The 23,008-nt window shown below is 38.6% G+C and overlaps 1 protein-coding gene across 6 annotated transcripts in view; it reads left to right on the top strand.

Annotated features, from left to right (window-relative positions):
• Nucleotides 1-523: 523 nt before the first annotated feature.
• The window catches only part of RPS6KC1 (ribosomal protein S6 kinase C1), a 204,001-nt gene continuing 181,516 nt past the window's right edge, over nt 524-23,008 (top strand). For 4 of the 6 annotated variants that reach the window (XM_070768601.1, XM_070768600.1, XM_019976168.2 and 1 more), the window contains exons 1-3: nt 525-759; nt 16,888-16,923; nt 22,835-22,955. In XM_070768601.1, the coding sequence (XP_070624702.1) occupies nt 655-759; nt 16,888-16,923; nt 22,835-22,955 (262 nt within the window). In that variant the 5' untranslated portion in view covers nt 525-654. Of the gene's footprint in view, nt 760-16,887; nt 16,924-22,834; nt 22,956-23,008 lie in introns of all 6 variants that reach the window. The other 2 variants (XM_070768598.1, XM_070768599.1) reach the window with 1 other exon arrangement.

Raw genomic sequence — 23,008 nt, 5'->3', positions numbered from 1 at the left:
CATGGAGAATTCATGGACTGTACAGTCCTTGAGGTCGCAGGATCAGGACACTGAGCGACTTTCACTTCATGCAATGCGGGAGACCAGGGTTCAATCCCTGGCTTGGGAAGATCACCTGGAGAAGGAAATGGCTATCCACTCCGGTGCTCTTGCCTGGAAAGTCCCATGGACAGAGGAACCTGGTAGGTTACAGTCCATGGGGTCGCGTAGAGGCGGACACGACTGAGCCACTTCACTTTCACTTTGTGGTGGTATAAACACAGGTGCACAGATGGACCGGGTTTGTCTTAAAAGAAGAGTTCAGGGGTTGTGGGTATTTAAACCAATGGGCGGCCAATAGGGAAGGAAAGAAGATACTAGGCTGGGGTATCCCTCCGTCTCGTGGCGGGCGGTGCCATTGCCTGATCCTCGTTCACTTGCCAGGCTCAGGCCGGCGATGCGGGTCCGGGTCTCAAGTGGAGTCTCCCTCCCAGGACTGGAGCCCGGGTCTGACCCGGAAGCTTTTCCGCGACCCCGGAAGCAGAGCCCAGCGGCGGAGGCGCCGCCGATGAGCCACCGCCCCCTCGCCGCCTGGCCGCTGCTTCAGAGAACCGCGGCGGCGCCGGGTTGCACTGATGATCCCCGGCAGGCGGCGGCGGCAGAGGCGGCGGGAGGATGACCTCTCCCCGCGAGCGGGGTGCCGATCTGGCCCGATTCTACACTGTCACCGAGCCCCAGCGACACCCGAGGGGCTACACGGTGTATAAGGTCACCGCCCGGGTGAGTGCAGTTGCCGGACGGGGGTCGGAGTCTGACCAGGGACGAGAGACAGGCGTGGACCCTGGTGTGGGGATGCCGGATGCCAGGTTGCGCCTAGTGCTGGGACAGGCGCCCGAGGTGGGGACTTTAAAAAGGATGCGGTAGGGGCAGAGCGTACCAAGTCCCGGATCGCGCTGGAAATGGTCTCAACAGTGTCCCCATTCCAGGGTGGGGCAGGCGTTGATGATCTTTAATAGATGACTCAGCCCCATCCCGCTTGGACTTTCTCTTCCGAGGCTGAAATATGCAGAAGTGGTTTTGCTTGTCTCCTAGGGATAATGCAGGTTTTTTAAAAAAATGTTAAATTGATGTACTATTTGACTTATATAATAGAGGATATTTTTTCCCCTCCTTCTGGGTTGCACAGAGGCAGATAAACCCTTGGGAAGTATGTCAGTGGTAGGGCCACCATCCTAGGACCTCTGTAACTGGTTGTGTCTTTTCGCCTCTGAATTTTTCGTGGCTTTCTGTAGGAGACATGAGAAATTCTGCTGAGGGTGTCTTGTGTGAGTTGTCTTGAGGGCACATTTGAAAGTTGTGAGGCTCCTTTACATTGACTAATTGATACAGTTTTTAGGACCCACTTTGTTCATGTTTGATTGCTCGAGTTTTAGAGTTTGCATCTTCCTCCTTGAAATAAGAGTAATAAAATTAAATATTAATATTAAATACAAATTAGTATTAAATTTACATATTTATGTAACGTATTATATGTAGTATGAATGTATGTGTGTGTTAGGCATATGTACACATCACCCAGTTAAATCCTAATTTTAATGAAGAGGGAACTATGGTTCAAGAAAGTGTCGTAGCTGGCCCAGCTTCACATTGCAAGGAAGTAGCATATCTGGGGTATGAGGTCAATTCTGTTTAAGTTGTAAAAAAAAATGTTTAAGAATTAACTTCATCATTAATTGTTAAAAAAAGAGAGGTACAGATAGTAATATTACAGTATACGTTTGGGGGATGTAGTACTCTTGGGTGATAGATCAGGAAGTGGGCCTTGAAAAGAACCTTAGAGGTTAAATAGATTTAGATCCGCAGAGTTTGGGGCATGGGAGTGGCATGTGCTTTTTGGAGTTGGTGCACAGTTCAGACAAGTGTAAGAGGATAGGATGGGCAAATTTGTGTAAATTGTAGTAAGACCAGGCCTGGTTATTGCAGAGGGTTGTACCAAGAATACAGAGAAAATTGTTACTCTGTGTTTGCAAGTAAGGTTGTTATATAGGTGGAGTGTTAGTTTCAGCTTAAGAAAAAATTTCAAGATTAAGGGTGCTCTTACTATAGCCCCCTTGAAAGCTTCTTTTGGCCCTTCAGAAACCTAGACTTGGTTTCCTAATATAGTTTGTGAAATTAGAACAATTTTCAACATACTTAATGCCCTAACTCTAATGTTCCCCTCAGAGCACCCTGTTCATCTCCTATTGTAACACTTATCACAGTTATAATATATTGTATTAATGTGTTTGCTTGTCTGTGTCTCTCAGATTCAGAGCAGGTCACTATCATTGATGTTTATTTCCGTTTGTATCTCCCAAGGCATTGTGGGGCACAGAGTGCCTAAAATTATTGTTTTCCTCTGTGTTTTAGGTAGCACATTTACTGAATGTTTAGTTTCAGGTATTATGAGCTCTGAGGGTTACCAGGCAGCATAAAGTGTGGACCTTCTTTTCAACGATACTCCCAGTAGAAGATGGTTTACTGTACTTGAAGTATAGTGCAAGGTAGAAAGTGTTAAATGCTATAAAAGACTATAGGAAAGAGCTATGGGGTTTCACAATACAGAGTTTCTGGCTCAAGGGATCAGGGAACATGTACCAATTAAGATAGGTGGTGAGAGATGGGAAGAATCTAGATGGGTGGGACAAGTGGAAAGGGCACTGCAGGTAGAAGGAATATGTGAATGTGTGTAGAACTTGAATAAGAAACTGAATATGATTATTACTTGTAGTCTTACTTTACAAAAGGGATGGTTAATCTAGTTGAGATCTTAAATATCTTTTTTAAAGTGGTAAACTAACATATGACAACATCAATTAGAAGATAAAGTAGCACATTGCCGGTCTAACCAGATCCATGTAATATGCATATTAGTTATTGCTGTGGTTATTTAACTGGAAATTGCTTACACTTGTCTTTTTTTCTCCTTGTAAATATTTGTGTCCTCATTTATTGCTTATGGTACAGATATTGTTTTCTAATTTTAAAGATTGAGGATTAATAAAGAGATATACTTTAAAAAGCTTCATAGTATAAAATATAAGTAAATTATTTGTTATTTTTTGAGACTTAAAGAGAAAAACATCTTACCTCAGGAGAATTAATCAGGTAAGTAGTGCTCCCCTGACAGAACTTTGTGAGATAAAAATGTCCCTTTATGTTTCCTATTACTGACTGACTTATATTTTTAGGGAACAATCTCTATATTCTTGATTCTTGCAAGGTTCTTTATGTAAGAATAGAATCATTGGAATTACCACTGTTAAGTTTTGGTTGGCATAAGAGCTGTTTCATGTTCTTAAATCTCCTTTATACTTTTTTTTCCCCCAGTTCTCTGGAAGCTGGCAGGCTTAGATAACCTTATGACCAGTTACAAGCTTGCTAACGGATTTCCTAGTTAAATCCTATGTTGCTCGTTAATTTTCATCTTGAATAAGTACTTCTGTTCAGCATTAGAAAGTTCTTTTGTAGATTTCCATTGATTGTTTAGTTAAAGGAGACACAGGTGTAAAAGAATCATTCACATAGTATTTTTGGTTGTTTCATCATGCTGAAGTTTACAAAATTTGTATAAGGTAATATAGATTTCTTAACAGTATTAAGTAAATAGTAATTCTTGCCTGTATTCTTTCATGAATATGAAAAGAAAATCTTGTTTCTATTTTTAAAAGACAATACTGCCTTATGACTTTCTTTCTATTGAGGCATAATTTATATACAGTAAGATTCACCAATTTTAAGTGTACAGTTTGGCGAGTTTTGACACGTGTCTGTAGTTGTGTAACCACCACCACCACGGTCATCACTGCGGGAGTTCCCTCATGCTCCTTTGCAGTCAGTTCCCTCTCCCCACCCCCTGTCCCTGGGCAGCCGCCGGTCAGCTTTCTGTTGTACTGTGCTTTTTTGTGGAGGAGGGATCTGGCTTCTTTAACTCAGCAGGCTTATTTGAGATTCATCTATATTGTGTATTTTTATTCTCCTTTATTGCTGGCCAGTATTCCCTTGTGGGCTTCTCTGTTGGGTCAGTGGTAGAGAATTCAGCTGCAATGCAGGAGAGCAGGAGACGTGGATTTGATCCCTGGGTTGGGAAGATTCTTTAGAGGAGGGCATGACAACTCATTCCAGTATTCTTGCCTGGAGAATCCCATGGACAGAGGAGCCTGGCGGTCTATAGTCCGTACATAGGATCCAAAGAGTTGGACCTGACTGAAGCGATTGAGCATGCACGCACATCCCCTTGTATGGTTATACTACAGTTAATCCATCCGCATTTGGGTTGATGGACATTTGAGTTGTTTCCAGTTTTTGGCTCTTTTAAATACAGCTACTGTGAACATTTATATACAAGTCTCAATGAATGTGGGCTTTTATTTCTCTTGATAGCACACGGCCTTATTATACCTTTATACTAAGCTGAAATCCGATAGTCTTAGTCCTCTTTCTTTCTCAAAATTGTTTTGGCTATTCTAGATTGTTTGCATTTTTAGAAAAACTTTGGAATCAGCTTATTAAACTGCAAACATGCCTACTCAGATTTTGATTGGAGTTACATTGAGAATGTGGGGCTTTCCTGGTGGCTGGCGGCTCAGTTGTAAAGAAATCATTTGCAATGCAAGAGCCAAAGGCTATACAGGTTTGATCCCTGGGTCAGTAAGAGCCCCTGGAGGAGGGCTTAGCAACCAACTCCAGTATTCTTGCCTGGAGAATCCCTTGGACCAAGGAGCCTGGAGGGCTACAGTCCGTAAGGTCCCAAAGAGTTGGACACAACTGAAGCGATTGAGCACGTGTGCACGCACATTGATTGTAGATCAGTTTTAGAATTGATGTCTTTAAATAATATTGAATCTTCTAATCCATGAGCACAAATTTTCCATTTATTTAGCTCTTTTATTTGAGCAATATTTTCCAGTTTTTAGTGTGCAGGTCTTGCACATAATTTGGGTTTGTTTTCAAACTATCAGAATACATAAGTCTATTTTACATAGCTAACATTTGTTGAGTATTAATAGCACACACTTCTGCGGTGCTTAGTGTGAGTCAAGCTCTGTTCTGAGCACGTTATATAAATTAGCACATTTTTTATAGCAGTGCAGTGAGTAGGTGCCATTATTATTCTCACATTCTCACGTGAGGGAATTGAAGCACCTAAATGTTAAATAACTTGCCGAGGCTCACGCAACAAACAAGTGGTAGAGTTTAGATTTGAACCCTGGTAGTCGGTCAGAGTGCTTTTAATCCCAGTGCGATGCTGAGTTCCTAAGCACACTTTATTAGAGGCTGTGGGTATACTGTAGTTTACTAAAGTGATAGATGCAAATATGAATAGAAGTACTCAGCTTGACTTGAATCTGAAAATTGCCTCTTCCAAAGCTTCAAATTCAAGCACGATTTATATTGCTTGGAGGAAACCTGTTTTCAGTTCCTGACCACATTGTTGTATGGGCTGCTTGTGCTTGGAAAGATAATTATCTGTAGTTTCCTAAGTGTGCTGGTACACTGAGTTTTTCTTGTGTGTGTGTGCACATGTGTGTGTGCTCTGCTGTATCTGACTCTTTGCGATCCTGTGGGCTATAGCCAACCAGGCTCCTCTGTCCATGGGATTTTCCAGGCAAGAATATTGGAGTGGATTGCCATTTCCTCCTCCAGATCTTCCCAACCCAGGGATTGAACACGCATCTGCGTCTCCTGTGTCTCCTGCATTGGCAGGCGAATTCTTTACCACTGGGAAGCATGCTTCCTTGCCTCTCTGTTAGATGTGGCCTTCTCAGTCTGGAATGCGCTTCCATTTTTCCCTGGCAATTGCTGCTAGTCTCAAGTGACCTCTCCTGCCCTGTGTTCTAGAGAAAGCCTTTCTTAAATGGAGAACTCTGTGTATTGTATTAGGTTGGTGCAAAAGTATTTATGGTTTGCGTTGTTGAACTTTGCTGTTTGATATTGGAATACATTCTTAGATAAATGTGGTTATGTGACACATCATTTGAATGACCTTTCTTGCTTTATGTTTTCTTGTTAATGACTTAGTGAAAGTGAAGTTAGTCGCTCAGTCGTGTTTAGTTCTTTGTGACCCCATGGTCTATAGACCACCAGGCTCCTCTGTCCATGAGATTTTCCAGGCAAGATTACTGGAGTGGATTGCCATTCCTTTCTCCAGGGGATCTTTCTGACCCAGGGATCCAACCCAGGTCTTCTGCATTGCAGGCAGATTCTCTACTGTCTGAGCTAGCTGTTTATTTTATATTTATTTTAGACTAGGGAAATGATGTTAGACAAAAAGCGCATTCTAATAATTTTCTCATTTGAGTTCAAAGTCGGTAATAAAGCAGCGGAGACAACTCACAACATCAACAACACATTTGGCCTAGGAACTGTTAATGAACATACAGTGCAGTGGTGATTCAAGAAATTTTGCAAAGGAGATGAGAGCTTTGGAGATGAGGAGCATAGTGCCCAGCCATCAGAAGTTGACAATGACTAATTGACCGCAATCATCGAAGCTGATCCTCTACGACTACACGAGAAGTTGCTGAAGAACTCAACATTGACCCTTCTACGATTGTTTGGCATTTTAAGCAAATTGCAAAGGTGAAAAAACTCAATAAGTGGGTGCCTCAAGAGCTGACCAAAAATTAAAAAAAATAGTCATTTTGAAGTGTTGTCTTTGCTTATTCTGTGAAATAACAATGAACCATTTCTCAGTTGGATTGTGACGTGCAATGAAAAGTGTATTTTATACGACAGCTGGTAGTGACCAGCGCAGTGGTTGGACTGGGGAGAAGCTCCAAAGCACTTCTCAAAGCCAAATTTGCACCAGAAAAAGGGTCATAGTCACTGATTTGTGGTCTGCTGCCACTCTGATCCACTACAGCTTTCTGAATCCCTGCCAAACCATTACGTCTGAGAAGTATGCTCAGCAGATCGATGAGATGTACCAAAAACTGCAGCGCCGGCAACCAGCATTAGTCAACAGGATGGGCCCAATTCTTCTCCACGACAGTGACCAACTGCATGTCACAAACCAACACTTCAAAAGTTGAATGATTTGGACTACAAAGGTTTGCTTCATCCTCCACATTCACCTGACCTCTTGCCAAACAACTACCACTTCAAACATCTTGACAACTTTTTACAGGGAAAACGCTTTCACAACCAGTAGGAGGCAGAAAATGCTTTCCAAGAGTTCATTGAATCTCGAAGCACAGATTTTTATGCTAAGGAAATAAACTTATTTCTCACTGGCAGAAATTTGTTGATTGCAATGGTTCCTATTTTAATTAACAAAGATGTGTTTGAGCCTGGTTACAATGATTTAAGGTTCACCATCAGAAACTACAAGTACTTTTTCACCAACCTAATATATCCTTCCGTTAAAGCCTTTACCTTATTGTACTTGTTTGCTTCCTCTGAGTGAGGGCAAACTGTCTTTCTAACCTATTTTTAGTGCCTAACACAGCCTGGATATAGTAGGGACTTTAGAGAAGGCTGGAAAGAGGCAGTGTTTTCCTTTCTGTTATCTTTTAAATTAACATACAGTATAATTGATATTTTGTTGTGTAATTTTATGAATCTTTACACATGAATGGATTCACATATCCTTTGTCATGATCAGGAAGCAGAACAGTTCCCATCAGCCTCAAAATCTCCCTCTGCTTTCCTTGTTTTACACTCTTCTCCCACCTCTTAGTCCGTAGCAGCTACTGTTCTGCTCTCTTCTTCTATACTTCTGTCCTTTTGAGGGCATTTTATAAAGAGAATCATCCTCTTTTGTCTAGTTTTTTCAGTGGGTTTGTTTTATTGTTGACTTTTGATAGTTCTTTTTTGAATGTAAGTTTTTTGTCAGATATGTAGTTTGCAAGTGTTTCCTCCCAGTATGTAGCATGTCTTTTCATTCTCTTTAACAATGTCTTTCACAAAGTAAAAATTTTTAATTTTGGTGAAGTCTAAGTTATCATATTTTTCTTTTATGGAGGAAAAATGGGCTTTTAGTGCTGTATCTAATAAAATCTCTTTGTTGACACCAGGTTTTAAAAAATATAAACCATTCCTGTTTTCATCTTGTTTATTGACGACTTATATGCTCAGATATTAACATTTTAATATTAAAGATTTTTACATAAACTCTTTTTTTGGCCTCACCCCAGGGTTTGCAGATATTAGTTCCCTGACTAGGGATTGAACCTGCACCCCCTGTGTTCAAAATGTGGAGTCCTAGCCACTAGACCTCCAGGAACTCAGTACATTAACTTTAACATTAAGAATTTTTACTTTCTTTGAATTTTGATTGGAAAATAGTTGTTTCCCTGCTGTCTCAGTGGTAAAGAATCCACCTGCCAATGCAGGAGATCGAACCCAGGTTCTGTCCCTGGGTTGGGAAGATCCCCTGTAGAAGATAATGGCAACTCACTCCAATATTCTTGTCTGGGAAATCCCTCGGACAGAGGAGCCTGGTGGACTATAGTCCATGGGATGGCAAAAGAGTTGGGTACACCTTCACAACTAAAAAACAGCAATAGTATTATAATAATTGGTAGAATCTGAAGTGAGAAAAGCAACTTTAGCAAAACATTTATTGAGTATACCAAGGTAACTTGCCGCTATACCTTTTATTTTTGCCGCAAAGACTTTGTTTTTTGGATGTGGACCAATTTTTAGTGTTTATTGACTTTGTTACATTTTTGCTTCTGTTTTATGTTTTGGTGTTTTGTCTGTGAAGCATGTGGTATCTTAGCTCACAGGACCAGATATCACACTCTCATTCGCTGCATTGGAAGGCAAAGTCTTAACCACTGGACTGCCAAGGAAGTCCCTATGTTAACTAACATTACGGATTTTTATTTTCCTTGAACTTTGATTGGAAAGTAGTTTACCTTAGAGTAGTGCTATAATAATTGAGAGAATTTGAAGTGAGAAAAGTAACTTTAGCAAGTGTTTATTGAGTATACAAAAGTAACTTGTTGTTAGTTTCTTTATTCTCCTATAGATTTTGGGATTTTAATAATGTAGAAAATATTTCTTACTTTCAACATATTACTATCATAAGAAATTACTAGAAAGTTGAATGTCTAAAATTTTCCCCATTGACTTATCTATCTTAATGGGACTTCTCTCTTTTCAGAGTACTAAAAAAAAATATTGTAAAATATCCAATTATGGTTTGTGCAGGTGCTGTCTCTTGGGTCCTGACTACCTGGCTGGCAAGTGATTAACCAACCCAGGTATCCTTGCCAACCAGTGACACCTGCAGCTCTGCAGGGAAAAGAGGGGGAGGAGCTGAGATGCAGGTGATGGAGGGGGAGGGGGAGGGGGGTTGAGTTTGGTAGGGGATGCTTGCCTGTGTGAGCTGGGCGCTTTGAGGTCGCTGTTCCTCTTGCCAGAGTGTGTGTGTGTGTGTGTGTGTGTGTGTGTGTGTGTGTGTGTGTATGAAATGCAGTTTAAAGATGTCAGTATGTTTCCATGAAGGTGGATTTTGTGAAAGTCAAATGTCTGAAAGTCAGGATTGCGTGCATTACACAGATGGATGTTCCGTTTGGTTTGCCTAGTCACCACAATGGGAAATGTTCAGTATAGTGTAGCCTTACATTTCTGTATACCTTATTTTTTCTCTTCTACATTTGGAAAGTCATATCTTTGAGAAATAAAATGTGTGGGGCATGTCTCTGTTTTTCATTGAGTTTGATTATTTGTGTCATGACAGTTTTTTAAACAATATGTTACTTTTGTTAATATTTTATCCTCTTACCTCTGTTTCTGCCCTGAACTAGCAGCTGAATACTGATAGTGAAGTGGCCGTCAGGAGACCTGATTATTATAAATTGCTCATAAAAGTAGCTTTTTAAAATTCCTGTTTAAATTTGTGGTATAAATTATGATTATATGACTATAAATCATATTATGATTCTGTTTGTTTCCAAAGGGACTTATTTTGTGATCATTTTTGGTAGGAACTATAACGGTTAGATTGAATAAATTTTGTAGTTTTGTTTTCCAGTAGCTATCTCTTAATCTTATGAAGATGACAATTCTTTTGTGTATTCAAGTTAAGAGATTGATTTTAAATCATTATCATGATAATTAGATAAGAGTGCTTTTGACTTTGACTATTGAGGAAACTAGTCACTAAGTCGTGTCCGACTCTTGTGACCCATGGACTGTAGCCTGAAAGGCTCCTCTGGCCCTAGGATTTTCCAGACAAGAATACTGGAGTAGGTTGCCATTTCCTTCTCCAGGGAATCTTCCCAACCCAGGAATAGAACCGGGGTCTTCTTCACTTCATGCAGATTCTTTACCAGCTGAGCTCCCGGGAAGGCTCCTTAAGGAAACTAGGTAATAACTTGGTAAGAAGTAGATAAAAGAAGTTAGCACTGGGAAGAATTTAGAGGACCTAAATGCAGAGTACATCATGAGAAACGCTGGGCTGGAGGAAGCACAAGCTGGAATCAAGATTGCCAGGAGAAAGATCAATAACCTCAGATATGCAGATGACACCACCCTTATGGCAGAAAGTGAAGAGGAACTAAAAAGTCTCCTGATGAAAGTGAAAGAGGAGAGTGAAAAAGTTGGCTTAAAGCTCAACATTCAGAAAATGAAGATCATGGCATCCGGTCCCATCACTTCATGGGAAATAGATGGGGAAACAGTGGAAATAGTGTCAGACTTTATTTTTTTGGGCTCCAGGGTCACTGCAGATGGTGATTGCAGCCATGAAATTAAAAGACGCTTACTCCTTGGAAGGAAAGTTATGACCAACCTAGATAGCATATTAAAAAGCAGAGACATTACTTTGCCAACAAAGGTCCGTCTAGTCAAGGCTATGGTTTTTCCTGTGGTCATGTATGGATGTGAGAGTTGGACTGTGAAGAAAGCTGAGCGCCAAAGAATTGATGCTTTTGAACTGTGGTGTTGGAGAAGACTCTTGAGAGACCCTTGGACTGCAAGGAGATCCAACCAGTCCATCCTAAGGGCGATCAGTCCTGGGTGTTCATTGGAAGGACTGATGCTAAAGCTGAAACTCCAATACTTTGGCCACCTCATGCGAAGAGTTGACTCACTGGAAAAGACTCTGATGCTGGGAGGGATTGGGGGCAGGAGGAGAAGGGGACGACAGAGGATGAGATGGCTGGATGGCATCACCAACTTGATGGACATGACTTTGAGTGAACTCCAGGACTTGGTGATGGACAGGGATGCCTGGCGTGCTGCAATTCATGGGGTTGCAAAGAGTTGGACTGGCATTAGGGCTGTTACTTGGAATTTTAATCTCTAGGAGGGTCAATTTAGTTATGTCCTGGAAAGAGCACTTTGTTTAGAACCAGAGGGTTGTGAGACCTGGTCCTGTGTATTACTGATGAATCTGATTAGTGCTAATATGTTCCCCTGGGCCTTGGTTATCTCATCTTAGCAGGCAAGATTGTTGTGTTGATTAAATGTAATAAAATATTTAATTTCTTAGCATAGTAAGAGATAGTTAACCTTTACTGTGCGTCCCTGTTTCCCTAAATTCAGAACTTGCTGTTGGCATTAATTGAGGCAAATGGACTACAAATGTTGCAGTAGCATTTCCCAGTTGTGTTCCAAGTTTTATCAGTAATAGGTGTTGCATAAATAGTTGGGTGAAGAAATGACCTTGGGAAATACTATTTGTTTTTCCTTCGGAAATTTACCAGGTATAATAATGTTGAGAGGCCTTGAGGCCTTGAGAAATTCTGCTGTAAAAAAAAAATTTTTTTTTAAACGAAAGTAAACTGAATTGATCATTAAGCCCTTTAAAATAGGTGATTTAAAGAATATTTGTATTCCATGCAGCACAGTTTATCAAGCACTGCTTTAGATAATAATTTTCAAGATGACTTGGTGATAGAATTCTCTATAGCAAAAGGGTCTTCATGATATCTATAGTACTTACTGAGCTGGTGATAGTCTATGCTTGCCATGGAAATTTATGAACTTTAAATGAAAAGAATCACTGCTTTAAATTCTAACTTTTCTGGAATTGTATAACAAAATATTGAAATTCACCCAGAAAAAAAAATTACTGAATGCTAGCAACCTACATCAGGGTGAATTTACAGTATTTTTAAAAATATAATTTAGTTATTTATTTTTGGCCATGCTGGGTCTTTGTTGCTGTGAGCAGGCTTTTTCTAGCTGTGGTGAGTGGGGGCTACTCTGTTGCAGTGCACAGGTTTCTTGTTGCAACGGCTTCTCTTTTTTTTGAGCACAGGCTCTAGGCATGAGGGCTTCAGTAGTTGCAGCATGCCAGCTCAGTAGTTGAGGCTCTTGGGCTCTAGAGCACTCGGCTCAGTATTGTGGTGCGTGGGCTTAGTTGCTCCCTGGTATGTGGAATCTTCTGGGATCAGGGATCGAACCCATGTCCCTGGCATTGGCACGCGATTCTTACCGCTGTACCATCAGGGAAGTCCCTGAATTTACAGTATTTTTGTTTTGGAATTGACTACTTATTAAGATAATTGTTAACACAATGTTAAAAGTTATAGAAATCTTCTGGATTTGAGGGTTCAATTTTGTTCATTTTCAGTATGATCATATTTTTTCCCTCAGATTTCTGATATTTTTATTTATTTATTTTTGTCAGTTTTGTAGTCCTGCTGAAGAGAATTACATAGTTAGAAAGAGTTACCCTTAAAGGACATTTGGGTTCAATTCATGCTATTCCATGAGGGGGTTTCCCTGATAGCTCAGCCAATTAAGAATCTTCCTGCAGTGCAGGAGACCTGGGTTCGATTTCTGGGTTGGGAAGATTCTCTGGAGAAGGGAACGTGAACCCACTCCAGTATTCTCACCTGGAGAATCCCACGGACAGAGAAGACTGGAGACTGGCAGGCTACAGTCCATGGGGTCTCAAGAGTCGGAGACGACTGAGCGACTAAACCACCACCACCATGTCATTCCAACCCATTGTGGTTTTTGGTTTTCATTTCAGAGGACAGATTATTAACTCATTTAAGTGAGTTTGCACACATGGGAATACTGAATCCTTATAGTGGGGTACCAAGTGGTTGTATTTAGCAAGTGATTATATTTTTCTAATGTTATTAAGAATCATACCCAGTGTATTCACTGTTATGCTACTCTACCTATTAACAGAGTAGGCACTGATATTTGTTGAATGAATAAGAGTAAATAAAACCTAATGGTGAAGGATGTTCTGGAGTTAAGTAAAGTTATTGCAGAAAATACTGCAGGTAAATTGAAGGATACAGTAGAGCAGGATCTAATGCCTGATGATCAGAGGGTGGAGCTGATGTAATAATAATAGAAATAAAGTGCACAGTAAGTGTAATGCTTTTGAGTCATCCCCAAGCCCACCCCCCCACCCCCATCTGTAGAAAAATTGTCTTTAACAAAACCGGTCCTTGGTGCCAAAAAGGTTGGGGACCTTTGCAATAGACTACGGTGGAAAGAGTACTGAATCAAGAATCAGAAAATCCGAGTTCTAATTCCATATCTGAAGGTGAAAAGCCATGTGACCTTATACAAGTTTCTGGACCTTGTTTCCTTGTGGGGTAAAAGGGGGACTCATAATAACCACTTCTGCATAATTCACAGGTTGTTGAGGGAATAAAATGAAAGATTGATATAAAATGCTGTGCAAATGTAAATGTATGAAGTCAAGGTTGTTTTTTTTTTCCCCTCCCACTTGCCTAGTACAGTCAGTGCCTTGAACAGTATTAACACAGATTCAGACTTTCTCTCTTAATACTGAAAAGTTGAAGGTAGAAGGAGGAAGGAAAACCTACAAAAGAGAAGCAAAAGAACCAGCAAGGAACAAGAATCAAGCAAGTATAGCCCTCTACTTGCCAGACATGCTTTTCACTAAGCTTTTTTATGCTGTTTGGGAAGAGGATAGAATGCTCAGGAAGTAACTTTTGACCTAATTTTCTCAACTCTTGCCTCTTCATATGAGAAGTATGTGAGGATGAGGAGAAGTTCTTTTTGAGAGCTTAAAATTAAAGATCTCCACTTAGTTTGAGTACTTAAGTTTTGCTTTTCTATAATAACTATGAATGACTTGCCATGAAAACATTGGAGGTGCAGCCATTCTTAACTTGTTGCTTAGCAACTACCGTCTGCCACCAGACTGTAAGCTTTGGGAGGTGTGAAGGCAGGGACTTTCTTTTGCTTGCTATCATAGCCACATAGCAGAAGTCCATGAGCCAACAAAGGGTGTGGATGAGGAGTCATAATCAGGTTGGTTCTTTCTTTCTTTTTTTTTAAAACTTTTATTTATTTATTTGGCTGCCCCAGGTCCTGGTTGAGACATGTGGGTCTTTTAGTTGCGGCATGTGGGATCTAGTTCCCTTGATCAGGGATTAAACTTGGCCCCTTGCATTGGGTGTGAGGAGTCTTAGCCACTGGGCCACAAGGGAAGTCCCAGATTGATCATTTCTTTCCTTTTTTAAACCAACTTTACAAAAAACTTATTTTTGGCTGTGCTGGGTCCTCGTTGCTGCGTGGGCTTTTCTCTAGTTGTAGAGAGTAGGGTCTGCTGTCCAGGCGCGGTGCACAGGCTTCTCACTGCGGCGGCTTCTCCTGTGGAGCGTGGGGTCTGGAGTGCGGGCTCCGTGGTTGTGGCGCACGGGCTTAGCTGCTCTGTGGCATGTGGGACCTTCTCGGATCAGGGACTGAACCCGTGTCTCCGGCATTGGCAGGCGGATTCTTCACCACTGAGCCACCAGGGAAGCCCCAGATTGGTTATTTCTGATGAAACTGTTTTTAAATTGTGGTTGTTGTTAGGGAATGGCTAATATATTTTTGATGATGCAGTACACATATATTTGATTTCCAGGAACAGCTTACCTGAGGAGAATCTAAAATGTGATATTTCTACTACATACACCAAGCAGGAAAATAATTTCTTTTGTCCCAGAAAGATCATCTGCATGTGTTAAAGTATTGTTTAGAATAGTAAGGTACATAAATCTTATTGCCAGTGATCATATGTTGATTTACTTTTGGTGGGTCGATATTAGTGGATTGATTATCTAACTTCTCTTTAGCACATTTTATAAAAATATGTTCTTATATTTTTAGGAAGCAAATTTATATTTATAGGAGGTAAAGTTAAATCATTTAGTTATGTGAAACACCATGCTTTTGGAAAGGTGGACATTTTTTAGGGGGTGGAATTTGAAAGTAATAGTTAAACTCCAGTTTTTGAATAATATGTTGTTGTTAGTTACCTGTTCTAACCTCTTACTGTAGATCTGTGTTGTTTAATATGGTAGCCATTAGTCATATGTGGCTACTTTTATTTTAATTTAAATTAATTTAAATGAAATAAAATTACTGTTCTTCAGTTGCCGTAGCCATATTTCCAGCGCTTAGGAGCCACATGTGCATGTGGCCAGGGGCTACTGTGTTGAACAGTGGCAATAGGGGATATTTCCTTCCATCATCAGAGAAAGTACTGTTGGAGAGCATTATTCTCAATTAATGAAAATGGCTAAGAGATTTCACCAAATTTTATATCCTGAGAGTTGGAGAGTAGAGTGGCAAGAAATTGGAAACCTTTTCTTTCGGACTTGTCGTGTGGGATCGTTCAAGGTACTTAAATTCCCTAGTAAGAGAAAGATAACTTTTAAATCATGGAGTTTTTGTGTCTCCATATTCGCTGTCGACTACAGCCGGCCAGAGAGTATTACCCTCCTTCCATAGAGCCCCTCGAGCCCGTGAGTGGAGGAACTGCAGTTTGAACCCAGGTTTCTGTGACTTCAGCATACTTCTTGTTTTGGACCTTAGGAGTAGTGTGGTGTTGAATGGATCATAATCTGCAGTTATAGTATTGTCACCTGTCATCAAAGACTTTTCTTCCTCTCATCTGCAGGCGCCGTTTTAATATGTTTGATCTATTTTTTTGTTTGTTTCTTCAGAATACATATTGTAGCATCAAGTTTATGACTTTTATATTTGCATAGAGGGTATGGCACCCCACTCCAGTACTCTTGCCTGGAAAATCCCATGGATGGAGGAGCCTGGTGGGCTGCAGTCCATGGGGTCGCGAAGAGTCGGACACGACTGAGCGACTTCACTTTCACTTTTCCCTTTCATGCATTGGAGAAGGAAATGGCAACCCACTCCAGTGCTTTTGCCTGGAGAATCCCAGGGACTGCGGAGCCTGGTGGGCTTCCATCTATGGGGTCACACAGAGATGGATACAACTGATGCGACTTAGCAGCAGCAGCAGCAGCAGAGGATATTATGTATCTAATATGAGATTTTCCCTGCATCACTCTGCAATGCATTTGATGATTTAAGCACCCAGCCTGCTTTTTGTACACTTTGTGAGGAATTCTTTGTACGTGGTGGTAGACTTTTTGGCTTTTGTCATTAGAGAAGTCTGAAAGAATTCAACCCCACCCTCCAGGCTCAGGCAATAATGATAGGGTTATTTGTCCGTGAGTGATGTGTATACATTTTTTTTTTAACAGGTTACTTTTGTTTCTTTATTAAGCTAATTGTAGATTTATATATGGGTGTAAGAAATAATACAGAGAAAAAGAAAAATAAAAAAGAAGAAATAATACAGAGCTGTCCCTTTGTTTACTTTGCTGAGGTGCAGCTGCCTTTTTATGCTTCTGATTTATATGTAGCCTGGGAAGGGAGATAGATGAGCTGTTAGAATTGTCGAGTAAGAATAAAAGGATGAGGCATTCTCTTGTGAGTGTAATAGTACATGAACATTAGCATGTGGACTTTATTTTAGTTGCCTTTTTGTTTTCATTTTTTAGTATGTGTTTCAAATGATTTCTTTCAGCAAATTGAATTTTTCATACAAATGCTGTTGAAAGTAATCATGCAAGTGTAAAGTAGATTTGATAATGATTAGATATTTCTGTGTTCTCTTTGTTTTAGGTTGTTTCACGAAGAAATCCAGAGGATGTCCAGGAGGTAACATGTTTATCCATATGAAAATTTTATTTTATGCATTTTGACAAAAATTTAATTAAATGCTTCATTGAGGAAGCAGTTATTTGTATGTCAGTCTTTGTATGTTTGGAAATTGTCTTCAATTCACTGAACAGTAACTGAAGTATCTCATTTCAGACCTATTAAGTAAATGTTAAGTTTCAGTAGGTATTAAGGTATATAAATAAAAATTTCAGGAATTATAGTGCTATTTAATAATGTGATAACTTTTCTGATAATTGCCACTCATAAGATTTCAGTACTAGTTAAGGGCCCCTGTTGATTTGAAAATTATGATGCCTGTGTGGTAAAGAAAAAAAAATAAAAAAGAGACTATTTGGTAACTTGTATTAATTTTAAAGAGCGTAATAAATTATGGGTTTCTCTGTACTTGCAGTTTTTTTATTGGCATAGAATTGCTTTACAGTGTTGTGTTAGTCTCTGCTGTACAACAGAGTGAATCAGCTGTTCGTATACATACATCCCTTCCCTCCCGAACCTCCTTCTCTACTTCCATTTTTATATTGACTTGGCGTGTTGACATCCTGGAAAATTGCTTCTTTTTAGAATTTTGTATGTAGTTCTTTTGCAGACTAATTCCCTCTTTTTAAAATGATACCAGCTTGTTATAGTTTTGCTTAGAACTGTAGACTTCTCTATTTGTAATTACTTTGTCCTTGTTATATACCTTTAGGAATCCTAACTGAGGAGTTAACATCTTTTAACATTTTTAAGTTTACTTTCATTTTGGTCCTTGTTTATAGTAGGACTAGAAGGATATGTATAGTCTATATATTTTTTCTTCCTATTAAAGTGTTTAAAACAGATGTTGTAATTTGTTAAGTCTTTATTCTGCAAGACTTTTTTTCCTAATTGCATTTTAATGTCTTCGGGTGGGCTATGTATTATCTATTTAACCACAAGCCCCACTTACTCCTTACCAAACATACCTGTCTTGATTCATAGATTTAAATTGATTGGTTCTGGTTGGTTTGAACATGTTTCGATAATATTTTAACTTTTATGTATTACTGCTTCTTGCTATATCTAATCTGGTACTTGTTTTTGTCCTGTTGTTAAAAAGAGTAAAAAAAAAAGTTTGATAAAAGACACATTTTAAAAAGATTCCATACTGTTTTCCTTAGGAGTTTTAACCTCACTCCCTGCCCCCCTGATAGCCAGGAAGAAAATATTGTTATTTTGGAAGACTGTATTTATATATATCTATATCCTTTCAAAATGGCATTGAGAATAACTTGTACCTTTGATTAAGAGAGTACTCTTCCTATTTAAGTGTCAGTTCATTAGTATGAACTATTCCTTAAAATTCTGTTAATTCTGTTGAATTAATAGTCAATACCAAAAAAAAGAAAAGTCAATACCAGGCTTTTCTGCTTCTGAAAACTTACATCTGTTAGAATTGAAAATGGGTTGTTTCCTTTGAATACATTGTCTGATTGCTGTGCTGTAGTTTGTAGCTTGATGTTCCCCTTTTCCAGGGAGAATCCTGAGCCAACCTATCCATGAACATACTCTCTGCCATTTCCTTAATCCTTTTTGGGGGAAAACTCTTTTATAATAACAACTGTTGGTGAACCATTCATCAGAAACTCTTGTAAGTGTGCTTTAGTTAGATGATTGCATGGTCCTTTGTTAAAAATGATATAAAATCTTAAAAAGAATGTCTTCTGTCTAGCTGATTTCTTGAAGGATAGAATAACCTTGAAGTTATAACAACATTTTTTAGCTTCCCATGTGTTATTTCATTTAAACATTGAAATTCTTACTTAGGAAAGGAATTTACTACGTAGAATTTGTTTCCGTTTCTTTTCTTCTCACTTTCTTTCTCTGTTAACTGATTCACTTAGAATTTACTTATGTTTCACCAGAGCTGTTGAAGATCAGTAGATGTACTATTTGTCTAATCAAATATAAGACTAATAATAAGCTATGCTTAGAAAATTGGGGAGATTTAGCTCTTTTTCTCACTCACACACACACACCTTGGCACATGCTACCAGATAGTTATGTTTTCTTTCTAAGTAGGCCAGAATACTTGCATAGAGTCAATAATTTAAAATTATCCAGGATGGTTTTCCTTTTTATCTTTAAACATTCCCTCTAAATTTTCATTTAGTAAGAGCAGCACGGGTCACTCTGGAGGGGGGACAGCAACAGTTAATGTGACCTTTTGTCCAGTAGGTTCTCTAGAGCACACACACTTGTAGGATGTAAAGAAGTAACCTGTAGCTCTGTGTCTGTCTATTTCACTGGGGAAATCTGGGAAAGGAGAACCACAATAGAACTTTCTGTGTATCAGAAGTCTCTCACTGTTAAGTCATTTCATAAATAAAACAGTTTTAGAAAAACTATTTGAGCACATTCAGAAATGTGTCGGGAAAGAAAAGGCTCTTTAAAGGGGGAGGAAAGAAAATTCATAAGCAGGTAGTATGATGGTGACATTGTAGGAAAATTTGATCCAGCAAGTTTTAAATATTATTTGAGAGTAAAAAGGAGAAAGTTAATTGAGTGGTTTTGTAAAAGATCTAAGGTTTTTTTGGTATTGTTAAGAGAAATTATCTGTATAGAAAGCATTCATTTTATGTAAAAAAAATCTAAGGAAATGTTTTTAATGAAAATTAAGCTTTTCTTTGTAGTCTGTTATGGTTGTCACTGAATTTTTAATCGAGGAATATTTAATTGAGAAATTTTATGCAGAGGTAACTTTAATGAATAGGATATTTCTACAGAGTTGAATCAGTAGAGTAAAAAGTGTTATTATAATTTTTTTTCCTAATAGGAAACAATTGATTATTAGAGGAAATATTTTGTTTGCAATTTGGCTGCTTTGTATAGTCCAGTTATAGACGTCGATACTCGCTGATACAGTGGAGGTGTGCTTTTGTTCACTTTTCCATTTTGAAGATCTTTAGAAATGTCCAAGCTTAAAAGGAGTGAGAAGAAAAGGAGGCAGTGGCTTGTGACATTTGGAGATGCTTTGGTTTCCTGCATTTTTTGAGGGTTTTTATTTGCTCTTGGGCATTTCACTTCTATAGTGTTGAGAATATGTGAGTGAATATGTGAATGAATAAATTAGGACATAATGAAGAAAAACAGGTTTCCTAATTTTTGCTCTGAAAGACTATCTGCTGGTTTATATGCCATGGTATTATTATCATTATTGTGATTAAATTATTAACTTTTGGCCCTTAAGTTACCCTGACTTTATTTGACAATGACCCTAACTGGAATACAAATTTTATCTACAGATTTGTTTCCATGAGCTGTGGTCTTTTGAAAAGCTCTCATGTCTAATTTATAATAGCTTTAAGGATTGTGCTTCCCTTAGGTAAGATTATTGTCAGAAGCCCACCACTCGTTTTGCCCTTAAGCCGTTGGCAGATGTGGTACCACCATAATTTGATCAATTTAAAAAATATGAAATAGCACTGTGTTCCCATGACCAGAATTATGTTAATGTATCAAGATTAGAAAATGCAGGGAAGCAAAATATGAAAATAAAAAAATCATGTAATCTCAGTGTCCTGAGGCCTTTTACTTTTCAAGTGTTGGTTTGACTCTCTCAGTTCCATTTACTCTCTCTTCTGCTGGAACTGTGGATGCTCTACTCTCTGCATTTGTCTTGTTCGTTTCCATTTCATATGAAACCTGTTCTTCCAGGTGTCCTGTCTCCTGGCACAGCTGAGCTGCTTCAATACTGACTTTGTCCTTGGTTTCCTCTTCTTTTACTTCTGGCTGACCCCCAACATTCAGCCGTCTGGACTCCTCATCTTGTAACAAGTGCTGAGAAATCTTTTCTGAGTTATTTCCACCTCTCTTCTCATGACTCCCCAGCTACTACATCTTGTTTGGTTCTTGCTCTTGAATTCCCGACCTGTCTATTGGATATTTTCAGTTAGACTTAGCCTCACATGCACCTAAATAAAATATATCTAAAATTGAGCTTCATTCTTATCTCATCACAGCTTTTTTCTCCTTGGCTCTTGACCTTTGGGAATATAGCACCACCATTTATCCAGTTGTAAAAGCCAAAATTTTAGTAGTTATATTTGGCCTTTCCCTCTCCTTTTAAAGTACTTCATTCCTGATCACTTCTGTCTCCCTCTCTTTTGTTTTTTCTGGCCATTACTTCCTCGGTGTGCTCACCTAAGTCGACACTGTGTAGGTGCTCCTTCCACAACACCCTCGGGCTGCCCCTTTCAGCATTTATCATGCCGTCTTGTGATACAGTTACTGTGTTGGCTTATTCTTCTTAATTTGACAGAGAACTCTTTAAAGGAGGGACTGTGTTTCTTATTTCTTCGTCCTTTGTGCCAACACAGTGCCTAGCATAAAGTATACTCATGAAAATATTTGCTTTGTTGACTATTTTTGTTGTTGAGTAAATGAATAAAAAGGGCTTCCCAGGTGGCTCAGTGGTAAAGGATCTGCCTGCCAGTGCAGGAGACGCAGGAGATGTGGGTTTGATCCCTGGGTCGGGAAGATCCCCTGGAGGAGGAAATGGTAATCCACTCCAGTATTATTGCCTGAAAAACTCCATGGGCCGAGGAGCCTGGCAGGCTACAGTCCATGGGGTCACAAAGAGCTGGACACAACTGAGTGACTGAGCACACACACATGCAAATGAATAAAAGAAAAGATCAGGAGTAAGCAGTTTGTTTAAATTAATTCATATTGTCTGACTAGTCTCCTAGAATTAAAAGCAAGTCTCTTATGAAAAGCAGCACATTTAGTAATCATAATAGAATTTTTGATAGCATGACAGAATTTTGCGAAGAATTTCTTATATCACATTTAGTAATCATAATGGAAGTTCTGATAGCATGACAGAATTTTGCAAAGAATTTCTTATATGACATATAGTAATCATAATAAAATTTTTGATAGCATGACAGAATTTTGCAAAGAATTTCTTATATACAGTGAGTGGATTTTTTGACAGGTCTCTTAAATCACACTTGGTTACCTGTTTGGCCTAATGTTTGCTTATTAGTATTACACTATTGAGTTTGTTAGAAGTTAGGTAATTAGATTTTTCAGAAGTAAAGGGCCCAATGTACTAGATAATGGAATTTAAAACTCAGTTTTACCCTATAGAGACTGAGGTCTGGATCAGTGTTAAGACCATGTTTTAAATTCTTTTTATTAAGTGTTTTTTTTTCCCTTTTGATTTAATCTAAATAAGTTTAGACAATAATTTAAACTAATGAACGTAGCTTACTTTTATGTGTTATATAATCTAAATGATTGTTATTTTGTTTTTTGAAATATCCTAATTTTAGTGGTATTCTGATCAGGATTTACCTTGCCTCCAGAAATCTTATTACTATCTTAACTGAGATTTTATGAAATGCAAAAGTTTAGGTTAATTACTTGCTACAAAGCTATTTCTTCTTCAGTATTTTTCAGATTATTTATCCTTTAAAGCAAATGCTGAGTATGTTCTTTATGTTTAAATTTGTTTAAATTATTTTGTGTTTGTAAACATGCTGTTTTTGAGATGAATATATATTTTGACATCTAACTCATTTCCAGGGCAATTGTAATTAACGTTTGAAGAGGTTAAGTGACATTTTGTGTAGTGCAGACCTTTTTTGTACTAGGTTGGATATTTTTCTAATATGAAGAAAACAGTGCTTGCTTAAAATGAAATTTAAAAACCAAAACAGTTGGAGGGAGACTTGCTGCTTTATGTTTTTAAAGTAAATATTATTAGTTGATTTCAGACAGGTAACTGCATTGGTTAGAACACTTTTGTTTGCCTTTGCATGACAGTTGTGAGCACTTGAATGAAAAATTTTTTTCTTGTTCAGATATATGAACCGAAATGGTTTGACTGTGAGATACACATTTAATTTTCTTCTCTCTTTAGATAATCGTATGGAAGAGATATAGTGATTTTAAGAAACTGCACAAAGAACTATGGCAAATTCACAAAAACTTATTTCGACATTCAGAATTGTTTCCTCCGTTTGCTAAAGGAATCGTGTTTGGTAAGTGATTATTTTGTAATTGTGATTTTGAAAAGTGATGACTAGCTAATTAT

Source organism: Bos indicus, chromosome 16 (assembly GCF_029378745.1).
Source record: "Bos indicus isolate NIAB-ARS_2022 breed Sahiwal x Tharparkar chromosome 16, NIAB-ARS_B.indTharparkar_mat_pri_1.0, whole genome shotgun sequence".
NCBI lineage: Eukaryota > Metazoa > Chordata > Mammalia > Artiodactyla > Bovidae > Bos > Bos indicus.
Note: the sequence above shows the minus strand (reverse complement) of the source record. Positions and strands in the feature narration are given on the sequence as shown.